General features: G+C 52.2%; 3 protein-coding genes across 3 annotated transcripts; 1 reads left to right on the forward strand and 2 right to left on the reverse strand.

Moving 5' to 3' along the window:
• Positions 1–1,144: 1,144 nt before the first annotated feature.
• On the reverse strand, positions 1,145–3,210 carry N7539_001533 (ENTH domain protein; the record flags this gene model as incomplete). Its single annotated transcript, XM_056931136.1, has 5 exons — positions 1,145–2,376; positions 2,436–2,547; positions 2,602–2,792; positions 2,855–3,092; positions 3,166–3,210. 5 exons carry the CDS (start codon positions 3,208–3,210, stop codon positions 1,145–1,147), a joined length of 1,818 nt encoding a protein of 605 aa, XP_056793167.1.
• Positions 3,211–5,589: 2,379 nt separating this feature from the next.
• On the reverse strand, positions 5,590–6,633 carry N7539_001534 (40S ribosomal uS17 domain-containing protein; the record flags this gene model as incomplete). The annotated part of the gene is made up of 3 exons (XM_056931137.1): positions 5,590–5,658; positions 5,813–6,051; positions 6,363–6,633. Coding segments are annotated over 3 exons (579 nt in total), but the record flags the coding sequence as incomplete, so codon positions are not given.
• Positions 6,634–6,906: 273 nt separating this feature from the next.
• Positions 6,907–11,607, forward strand: N7539_001535 (kinetochore-microtubule binding complex subunit SPC105; the record flags this gene model as incomplete). Its single annotated transcript, XM_056931138.1, has 4 exons — positions 6,907–7,125; positions 7,202–7,559; positions 7,615–10,172; positions 10,237–11,607. 4 exons carry the CDS (start codon positions 6,907–6,909, stop codon positions 11,605–11,607), a joined length of 4,506 nt encoding a protein of 1,501 aa, XP_056793169.1.
• Positions 11,608–11,784: the final 177 nt, after the last annotated feature.

Raw genomic sequence — 11,784 nt, forward strand, 5'->3', positions numbered from 1 at the left:
TGAGAGGTGCCAGTACTGTTGTCGATGGACTAGCTAACTGACTAAGCTAGTAGCTGCACGAATGTACACACGAGTGACACGACTGTTCCTAGTAAATGCCGGTTTGGACAATTGTGTCGCACGAGGCAATTCAAATTCAGACTCGACAATTGACACATGCAGGACCCGCATGGCACTCGTTCGACAACTCGCCCCTCATCCTTTGGTGATCATCCTCCAGCGGACGAGGTTCTGGCCAAGTCAGGATCCGCTCGGAGCTTTGGAATAAGATGAATTGCGCGCCTCACGACTCAATCAGTGCCAAGTGGAAGCATAGATGGAGACGTGGAGCCTCATTTTCCCCGACGAGGCTCCACAGTGCACAGTGCACAACTGCTCAGTGCGCACTGCTCACTGCTCGTGACTCAAGAAGGACCCGTCAGACAACGGTGAAAGGGCGGAAAAGACAACGTCCGGGTACTTTGGCTTTTCCACCTCTCGGAGATGATCGAGTTCCGACCGGGATCTCGGGTCCAGAGGTTCCGGTCTCTCGTGCGGCGGAGTCTTCGAGCAAAAGCCTGGTACTGAGGGACCTTGGCCCAGGAGAGCTGTCTGCGCGCCCCGTGTTGGACATCCGACCTGTTAGGTCCAAGATAGAAAAAATATATATATAAAAAAAGGACTATGATGGTACGTACATGTAGGCAGGTGTAACTAGTGAGGGTCGACCACTTTCACATTGCCTGCACCGGGAGACAAAAACTTGATGAGCCATTGGGTACAAAGAATCGAATGTGGAAAAGCCTCATATTACTAGATGGTATTTACGGTACTCGGGGATATGTGGCCGGGGGCGCGTCAAAGAGTATCCAGGCAAGCGCAGCCAAAATCCGTGGATTGCGGGGCAATCGGCCAGCCGCGCGTGGTCAATGCAGGGCTAAACGCTCACAAACAGATAGAGGAAGGGGAGGAGATCTTTACATGGGACACGGACGGGAAGGAGATCGAGGAAAAGAGAGACCGAGCGAATGCGCGCGTGTGTCTGTGAAGGATTGCACAAGCAGAGGACGGTAATCAATGTTATCAGAAGACAAGAAGGAACGACAGTTGAGAGCGTGAAAGAGTACAATGATCACAACGCTGCTTGCCCCCTTTTTCGACTCCCTTACGCCATACCTGGGCGAGGGAAGACAGGCACCGTCTCCAACTGTTCATACCCGCCCATGGTGCCATTTGGTGCCGTATGCCACCCTTGGCCAGTCTGTTGGTTGATGAATTGACTCTGACGGAACGGATTGGTGCTGCCCGTCGGATGGGGCTGCAAGGGGGCTGCAGCTGGAGGCTGAAGACCCGCATTGGGAGCGGGAGGCGCGGTCGAATTCCGAGCAAAAGGGTTCGTGCCTGTGCGCTGGGGCTGAAGCGCCGGCGCCGTCGGTGGCATCTGAGGCGTGGGTGCGTTCTGCCCGGGAGGACCCTGGTGGCCGTTGGGCTGTGCCATAGAGAGACGTCGGGCGAAGGGATTGGTGTTCTGCCGTTGAATGGGAGCAGCAGGCTGTGCGCTAGCGGGCGCGAGATTGTTCAGCATGGACTGGCGGAAAGGATTCGTGCCAGTGTGTTGCGGTTGCAACGCCTGCGGCTGCGACCCTTGCGAACCCGGCGACATGGGTTGCATGTGCTGGGGAAATGTGGGCACCGCGTCTTGGGGAATCGGCACAAGCTGCGATTGAAACCCATAGGATTGTGGCTGCGGTGTATATCCCCCGAAACCGGCTCCAGTGGCCATCGCCTGGAGCGGCAGAGGCACACCCTGCGCCTGTCCGAATGGATTACCAGTCCCCTGCTGCGGCACGCCAGGTCCGAATGGATTTGGCTGATCGTATCCCATGGGTTGTGGTTGCTGGGTGAACCCTGTTTGTTGTTGGTAGACGGCTTGAGAAAATGGTGCCTGTTGAAACCCGCTTTGCTGATACGGCATCGCTGTCGTCTGGGCCATGGGTTGCTGATTCTGCTCAATCGAGTCAAAGAAGTCAATCAAGTCGGCGGGTGCCGTCTTCTGCGTTTCAGGTTGTGGGTTTGGGTGAGTCTTGGCCGGGAGCGACGAGTCGGCAAGAGCGGAACCACCACCTGAAGCCGTCGCATTCCCATCCTTCTTGATTCCCTTGCCTGCCAAGTACTCCCGCCTGCGAAGGTCAAAGTCCGGGTCATTCAAATCGTCCTCGAGCAGGCGCGTCAGATCGGTAGACGCATGCTTGAGCTTGGGAATCTCTAATCGGGTGGCGGACTGGAAGTGTCGGGCGACTCCCAGGAACTGAACGACTTCCTCCGTCTGCTTCGTAAATGTCTTGTAAATGGCCAGGGCCCGTTCACTATCCGGTCTGGACATTTCGAAGTAGTGTTCTGTCTCACATTTAGATCACATGAATATAATGGGGTCTCGGTACAGGTGCTCCACGTACCCAGGACATTAATCGTTCCTTCGTTCATAACAGAGTAAAGCGTCAGGAGATCAAGTGTAAGGAGACGGAATGCGGTCAGACTGATCTCGTTCTCGGGCTCGTCCGTTAACAGCTGTAGCGCCGATTAGCAACTGCGCCATAATCCAAGGCAAGCAGTAATACTGACATCGCATCGCAGCAAGGCACGTATCTGCCGCTGAACGACCTCTGTTTCTCTGAGCAGACCCTTGTCCACACTAAGTCTTTTCAGGCGCCCAGGGCCGCTTCGCACATAATCTGTTGTTGTCGTGGCGAATGCTTTGGCTCGTGCCATCAAATATTCGGCATATCGTCGGATGTTACGTCCCTGAGACTGAGCTGTTTGGAAAGTCAGCTGAATTGGTGTGAACAGGCTACCTGGTGGTATCGCGACACTGTACCTTCGGAAAAATTGCTTGGTGCAATCTTCTGCGGATTCTCGGACAGATATGCCAACGCCGCATCCTGCTGACCCTCCCGGATCATCAGATGGACAATGATCAATGCTTTGAAGACAATTGTCCATGCCGAGTCATGAAGCCTGTGTTGAAGAAAACGAAAGATCTCTGCGACGCCGGCTTCTCCGGTGTGCGTGGCAACCAGGATGGTTTCGACATATTTGGACTTAGGGGCCGCAAGCTATCGGGCGATATTCGTCATAATCAATGGAATTCTTCGGAAATATGTCAACTTGCTTTGCACGCTTGCTTACCTTGAGCTTAGTTGCCCCTTTTACGGATTTCTCAAAGCCAGTCATTGTTGTGCAGTTATCGCGATATGACCCGAACCTGTCGGGGTCAGATGGAGTTGACCGATTTCAAAGGTCGATCGGAGAGCGCCGTAGGAATGAGATGCAACGACTGAGATGCAACGACTGGCGGTTCCTTGAAGTCCACCGCGGAGATATTTGTGAGTGAGAGAGGTCCCTTGTGAAAGTTCACTCACTCATCGCGGGTGCAGATCGGATACGGAGATGTAGCTCATGCGGTTATAACGATAATTTTGTGGACGCAATTCGGCGAGTGTCGGGGGGAAAGCAGGAGGTGAAGTTGATTCCACGGCCTCAACGCAGTCCGCTCGTCTGAGGTGACGGCTTCGGGCCTAGGTATAAAGATTCGAAGGTAAGGATATAATGACTGCGGTCATCTCAAGGAGAACGTCCACTTGGCGGAGCTTTGGCGTCGGGCTCCCAATCACCCAATCGGGTATAGCGCCCCTCATCCGCACGAGGATTGGCCATCCGCTGCATAACCACGCTCGGATAAGTACTCGACTGGACTGATGTCACTGATTGTGCCAGGTCACTACATGTTCCAGTTGCATTAACCAACGGGGATCAAAGATTGCGAGTCGAATACAGCACTGTATATTACTTCAAGATTGCCCCTATACAATGATCTATCATTGATGCGTGCGCCTAATCAAGAGATATTTTCACCTATCAGGTAACATCCATAAAGGTAACATAGGATCCAAATACCTGCGAGGTGCTGCCGATTTGGTACCCGACATAAGCCCGCTCCCGACGGTTCAGGTAGAAATATATATCCACTCTCATCAGGGGCAATCATCAAACATCATTAACTACGTACCTACAGGTATTCTCGTCCATGTCATTTCACAACCGTCTCCAACCTTACAAGGCGCATAGATGTCGCTTCAAATTTCCCCACTGTGAGGGTTGGTAGCTCTAGTCTCTCAGGAACGGATCTCTGCCCGTGTAAACGTGGGTTCATATAGAATTGATGATGTCCGGTCTGGTGTGTCTGTAGTCTGTACTCTGTAGTATATACCAAGAATTCCACCTCAAAATTGCCCGAGAGCTGGATACTCAGTAAAGCTGCTCGTCTGATTAAGAAATGAATGTCCTACTTAGGTATCCCAATTGACTATGGACTTGACAGACAACACCTCAGCCCAGCGGGCGGTCGTTCAATAATCGGACTGAATGGGTGTGATTATGGTCTTCCCAATCCACTAACTGCCTACCATGGTCTAGTTGTAAAATGGATTAGAAGTATGCTCAGAGAGGAGACAGGCATAGAGACTAAGCAATGAACATAGATGCCATGCATGGGGTTCCACCGAGAGGCATGAATCTCGCCAACGGAGCTTAGCTGCAAACCACACAAGTCGAGTATTACCCCGTCCCAGCGTGGGTTGTCACATTGATGATCTGCACAAGTTCTGTCAGAATAGATGTCCGAATGTCGACTCAAGTCGCACCTTATCCATATGGGCCGGTGCTCAGCTGTTTCGGTTACCTAGTACCTAATAGCATACCTCATTTACGTACAGTGGCACTGTTCAACGGACTCGTGGAGTCGCTCGAGGTCAAGGGGTGTTTGGTCCGCGGTTTTCTTAGTATGAGTGTAATGAGAGAGATTGAGGCATCAAACTAATTGGAGGGACGAAACCTCAACCTGTTACGTAGGTCAGTGTGGATATGTTCGATGTGAGAGAGCAACAACTGTCATTCTGCGTGGCAAAGTTTAGTGATGTTCAAGTTTAAGCTCCTTTTAAGGCCTGACTGGATACTGGCCGTCTTCAATCGCGTAAAGGTGTATTTGCACCTTGGGGCCCATAACCATGATCTTCTCCCGCGCCTGGTGGTCTGCATGCCCGGCTCGAGAATTTGCTTCCTACGTTATTTGCGGAGTACAATTCCAGTCGTTTGGGAGCATGGGCTGAACACAAGATATTGGTCCATCAGTGTCATAACCTGCCATGCACTCAATTCCAATTAATATCGAGTGCAGTGCATGCTCGAGCATAATAGTCTACGAAGACATACAGGATTGAAAAACAACGGAGGCAAAGCCGGAAATAAACGTGACTTTCTTCGAATTAATAACGGCCAAATGGGGAATATGTTTTTTCAAAAGGTGTTACAGCAAAGCCCTGCCATCGAAAGACTGAGGTGCACCACTCAATGGGGTAAGCGTACGGCTTCCATGACCGGGAAATGGATGAAATATTTTTGCTTTTCGTGTGGATACACATTCTTCAGCAAGGTATCTGGGATGTGGAAACTCATAAACTATCCCGACCCTATTCAAGAAATTCCCTCTATATCCAGTTCAAACCGCTTCCTTCGCCGTTTTACCCATCCAGGGCACCCAGATCAATAGAACGCTTAGAACTTGTTGAAAGACTTGACAGCCTTGCCGGTGCGGGGCAGAACGCGGAGAACGTTGAAGCGGACCTGTAGATAACAAAAAAATTAGCTTGTTTTCAAAAATTGCAATGGACAGCTTGGTCAGGACAGCAGAGTTACTGCCGACAAGTCTGCTTGATCCAGTCTAATCAAGGTTGACTGGATAATGCGAGTGCTGGGTGAAATCCGTCTTAAAACGTACAGTCTTGGACAAGGGACGGCACTGGCCGACAGTGACCCAGTCACCCTCCTCGACACGGAAAGCGGGAGAGACGTGAGCAGCCAGGTTCTTGTGACGCTTCTCGTAACGGTTGTACTTGGGGACGTAGTGGAGGTATTCACGACGGATGACAATGGTGCGGTGCATCTTGGTGGACACAACACGGCCGGTCAGGATACGGCCACGGATGGAGACGAGACCGGTGAAGGGGCACTTCTTGTCTGTACAGAGAAGATCGTTAGCGACGGGACGGGTGGATGAAGTGGCGCAGGCCGAGAAATTTCGATGTCCATATGGGTAATCCCAGAAGGTGGAAAATCGCGAAATCGGGACGCAAGTCAATCAGCGAAACAGACGATGTTCTTTCATAACATTTTTGCGAACGATCGGTACCATTCCCATCGCATGCCGCCGAAATCTGTTGCTCCGCCGAGTGCTTGCTGCTCCCGACTTCCAACCTCCACAAGAAACCATCCACTGGATCAAAACCCTCGCAATTTGCCGATGTCTGATTGTCGCAAGTTGTGCATACCGATGTAGGTGCCCTCAATGGCGGTCTTGGGAGTACGGAAACCCAGACCAACCTCCTTGTACCAGCGGCGGGTCTGACCAGCCTTCTTAGACTTGGCCTGAGTCTTCGAGTTCTGGAAGATGTGAGGCTGCTTCTGGTAAGCGCGCTCGGACTGGACGGTCAACTCGGTCGCCATGGTTGCGGTATGTGTCGACGAGGAAGCGTTGTCGATCTGGATTGAAGGTTGGCGTGACGGATATCGGGATAGGACTTCGAGAATGAGAAAGATTCGCTAAAGGCGGCGGCGGATTCTTGTGTGTGTGAGCGCTAGTCTACTTTGGGATTAGCGCAGGTGCGGGTTAGGGCTTGCTGTTTGCCTACGGTCCCGTCCGTTGAATATCACGTGATACTTGAACGCGCCGCGGGTTTGCGGGGACGCGTAGCTATTGTGTATGCAATGCGATCGGGCTAGATTGCGCGCATCCTGGCACAGAACCTGAGTCCGCTCAGCGAGCGTAGTATGGCTCACTAATTCCCACTGAATAATTGCATTCATGTGGCAAAGATGGCCACAAGACAGGATACCGCCGCTATGAGACCACGCACGCGCCGCTCTCTTGCTCATGTTCCGCGGTCTAGAATGACGTCTAATCTGGACAAGGAAAATGCGACAAACGATATCGCGACAACATCTGAGACGACCACAAGATCTAGCGCAAAAAAAAAAAGTCTCGCAGCAAGAGTCTCGGACCAGGGGGTCTCGACGCTCTTCAACATTCTAATGGTAACCGTCGAAAGGTAAATTCCTGCCATCGTGTCTTGATGCTTGAGGTCAGTTCCGCTGACTAGTCGTCTTGCAGTCCACTGCCTCATTTCCCCTCCGGTCAATCTTGAAGCCCACCATACCTGTTTCGCCCGTGCGGAATATCCCATCTTTTGAAGAAACCCGTCGTCGGACTCCTCGGGATGCGTCAAACAATGCCACTAAAGGAGATGATAACGAGGAAGGACGAGACAACCCTCTTATCGACTTCTCGACACCAGCGCAGCCCGCAGACTCAATGCGTGAACAATTAAATACCCCCTTTGACACATTCAACGCTACATCACTCATCCGTGACGAATTGGCGGCAACAAAAGAGCGTGACGAGAAAGAGCGCCAAGAACGTGAACGCCAAACCATTCTGGAAAAGCGCGAAGCCCGACGAAAATCTATGGGTACGTGATCTGACTACATTCCGCAATTGACAGAGCCTAAACCAATTTCCTACAGCCAACCGTCGTGTGTCCTTCGCTCCTGAAGCAACTCTTCACACCTGGAATGTCGTCGAGATCCCTGAAGACGCAACTTCATCGTCGACGTCAAACTCTACTCGGCGAAATTCCACAGCCGCGAAACAAATTGATCAGACAAACTCCGCACCACAGAGCGCAGAACAAAATTCCTCCCCAGCTTATGCCGAATCAGACTTGGGGTTTTCCCCAGTGCGAGAGCAAGAGCTTCAGCAAATGAGGGACAATTCCTTGTCGAACGAGGAAGAAGACGTAGCTCCAGCTCTCTCTTCCAGCCCTTTTAGCGGAAGTTCTGCTGTGAGTGACGATGCTAGCACCCACAGCGACGTCGACGATGACGAGGACGGTGACTCTGCTGAGTCCGAAGACGGATTCGAGGCCGAAAGCACTGCCATGAGCATGGATGACATGACGGTTCGCTCTTCCGCGTCCGCGCAGTCAAATGCCTCATCGAGCTCTTCATCGAGCGCTAGACTCAACGAGGCATTGCGTCGCGCCGCTAGGGAAGCCGGGACCAAAGAAGTCGAGGAAACCGGCGAGGTTTCGATGGAAATTGTCGACCAAGAAATCACCGGCGCGTTCCAACCGTGGATTAAGAAAGGTCAGAGGCAGAGCTTTGACTGGGATGACCTGAGTGCTCGACACGATGAAGACATCCCCGACTCCAATAAGCCAGCCACTGAAATCGACACTGCGCCTTCGGATGATACGATGGACGACGACTTGAATGAGGAATTGAGTATGGACGTGACGAACGTGGTCGGTGGTATATTGGGGAGACCTTCCGCTCGCCGTCCGAGCGCTGTCAGTCGCAAGTCCTTCGGACAGGAAACAAATTACGGCGACGAGACCATGGAAATGACCACGATGGTGGGTGGCATTGCCAATGACCAGTCACACGCGCAGCAATCCTTTGTCGACGATGAGAACGAAGAGATGACAATGGAATTCACATCAGTCGTAGGCGGTGTTCTTAGCAAAGATCAATTACCTCACGCGCAAGAAACAGATTTACTACCTGACTCGAAACTCACGACGGTGGACCGCAATTCGCAGTCCGATGAGGACTCGGAAATTGAAATGGACATGACCAACGCTGTTGGAGGCATCTTGCCATCTGGATTGGAAACCCCTGACAAGGCCAAAGCAAAGAGAATCATGGAACTCGAGGCCGAGTCAGGCCAGTTGGGAAGTTCACCGTTTGAACCCAGTTCACAGCAAACTCCAGCACCGCTAGCTGCAGACTCATCTCCCGTACTGCAAGTTGCAACTATAGCTTCGGAGAGTGGCAGTCCTAGCCTTGCTAGCGTCAGAGCTCGACGTTCATCTAGGCGAAGTTCCCTAATGGGAGCATCGAAAACGCCAGAACCAAACCCCCATCAGCCGTCACAACTCGAGAGACCAGCTACGCCCCCGCAAGCACCAACCCCCCCAGCTCGGCCGACTACGCCTAGCAAAACTCCTCCATCCGCCAATATCGCATATCGAAGCGCTTCCCCTAGAAAGCTTTTCAAGCCCGAACTCAAACACTCTTTCGCTAGTAAACAATCACCGCGGCCCAGTATCTTCGAGCAAGATGTTTCTACGGGCCACTCAACACCGCGTATCGTTCTTCAACCGCGAGAGGGACGTCGGTCTTCTGGTGTTGGTATTGACAAAGAGGGTCTCGGATCACCTCGAGTCGCGGCAATTCTCGACAATCGATTATCACTAGGTGAAAACACGCCGCAATTCATTCCACAAGAACGGACTCGTACTGGTGGAGTGCGATTTGAGGATCCTCTTAAAATCCAAGAAGAGGAGGAACGTGAGCGGAGACAGGAGCAGGATGGAAATGCCCTCTTGAGAGACAACATGACCAATGACCCGACATCAAATTTGAAAGAACTTATCTCTCGAATGACTCCGAAGAAGGGCGTCAAGGTTGGCCCGCGCAAAAGTCTACATGTTGGAGCCGCTCGTGGCCTGCTAGGTAAGCGTCCGGCTGAGCTGGACTTCGACGAAGACGAGTCCGACAACTCACCTAAGCGACTACGCGGGCACTCCGTGAGTCCAGTCAAGGGCATACGACTGCCAGCTCCAAGCCACCAGGGCCCAATTGACCGGGTCGCTCAATCTCCAGTTCGAAGAGCCCGAAGCTCTTCCCCGCTCAAAGGCAGCACAACCCCGATGCACGAGCCAACTGTTGACAATGATGACGGAACGACCCCCTTGAAAAAGGGAATTGACGCTATGCATCTTGCTTCTGATCCTCCAGCGCCGGAGCAAGACCAATCAAGAGAAGATGATGATGCTGAGGATCAAGACGAGGCCGAAAACCCAGAGCCCATCCAACTCCAAGACTTCCTCAACATGACCAACATTCACTTCATGGAGCTGACAACAACCAAACGACGACACACCACCGCGCCGGGCAGTGCCTCGAAGAGGTTGAGTAGAGCTTCCTTAGAAAGTAAGGCAAAGCAAGGCACCATCACGTTTGATGATCGCGTTGCCGCTGGGTTCTGCACGGTTCCCATGCTTGAGTTATATCAACACGTGAGTCTTTTATCGATCGAAAGTATTTCCTTGGAAGAAATGTGGCTGACTTGTCTATGCATAGTCGTGTCGTGAACTGAAGTCCTATATATCAGAGGGTCGTCAAGTGATTCGATCAATCGAATCCGAGACCTTTGCCGACAACCCACCTCTCTTCCGCGAGTATATAAATGCTCCACCTGACATTCGCGTAATCATGGACAATCAGTTCCGCAATGTGAAGACGCATGCTCGTCTCTTAAGCAAAGCTACGTGGTATGAATGGCGCATGAAGCTTCTTGAAGGACTGAAGGAAGGGCTTCACCGGCATGTGAAGGACATGAAAGCAGACGACGAGCTCCTGTCCAAGCGCGAAGCACTACTCGACAGCAGCGTCCCACCATTAGTGGAAAAGCATGCATCTCTCCAGGAAGAGGCACAGAACCTGCAGCAACGGATCGAGGAAATGGAAAGCTGTGATCAGAATGAGCTCCAAGACGCACGTGAGACTCTTTCGTCCGTCGAGGAAGAAATTGCTGCGAAGAAGAAAGAACTTGAAGATCTTCAGGCTGAAGTGCAGGAAAAATCTCAGATCATTGAAGTTGGGATTGAGACCCGAAATGAGTATCTTGCGCAGATCCAAGAAGCGGAGCGTGTGAAGGAAGAGTGCCGTGGCTGGAGTGCGCGCGACATACGCGAATTGAGGGCCTCGGTGCAGAAGCTCGAACAGCAGACTGGATGGTCGATCCCACCCGCCGCGGCTTCTGCAAAGTCCTCCCCAGAGCCCCGTTTGAGTATGGTCTACCAGAGGCAATTGAACGTAACGTTCTGCCCTCGGGCATTGACCGTGACTTCGGGTGCGACGTCTCCTCTGGAGCTGAACTTTATCCCGGCCAAGACGACCTCTCCAGTTGCGACGTTGGTTCTACAGTCCTTACGGCGACACCTCGGCGCCACCGAGCTCTCCACTATCACACCCAAACAGCTTCTGAAGTTCGTATCCAGTGCCTGGGATAGGGCCGTCAGTCTCGAGCAGGAAGCTCGTATGCTTGAATTTTGCGGCCTGACTCGCCTCACATTATCCGAACCAACTGAATCTTCTCCCTTCCTACGTGCTCGCTGCACTCTTCTCGACCAAGAAGCAAAGCCCTCCGCGCCACGCCGCAAGAGTGGCGCGGGCCGGGAGGTTACTCCAAAGCGTGTCGACGTGGACTTCACTATTCGCACTCGAATCGATACTCAGACCAAAGAAACGGGCTCAATCGGAACCCTCGAACTCGATATCAATGTCGTCGCCACGAAAGTCTACGGCTTCGGCGCTGCCAATGAGTCCGGTCTGTCCGGGAAGGAGATGCAGAGCATTCTCAACAAGGGTATTTCCGGGGAAAGCGAGAAGTCCCTGGGCAATGGGATGTGGTTCAAGGCTGTGCAGAGCCTTACAGATTCCGTCTTTTAACGAAATTCTTATGATCTTGCGTTGTTGGGATTCTTGTGTTGGGTTTTTGTTCTCAGCTTTCGGCGGATTAGGATGGTTCACTGGGCAGGTGGCTTGGACTTGGAGTTTATATTGAATTTCTTCACGGGAAGGAGTATGGATCATCTGACATTTGTCAGTCTAAGCGATTTATCTCTC

The sequence above is a fragment of the Penicillium diatomitis genome, assembly GCF_028827545.1.
Source record: "Penicillium diatomitis strain IBT 30728 chromosome Unknown utg000002l_segment0_segment0, whole genome shotgun sequence".
Classification (NCBI taxonomy): domain Eukaryota; kingdom Fungi; phylum Ascomycota; class Eurotiomycetes; order Eurotiales; family Aspergillaceae; genus Penicillium; species Penicillium diatomitis.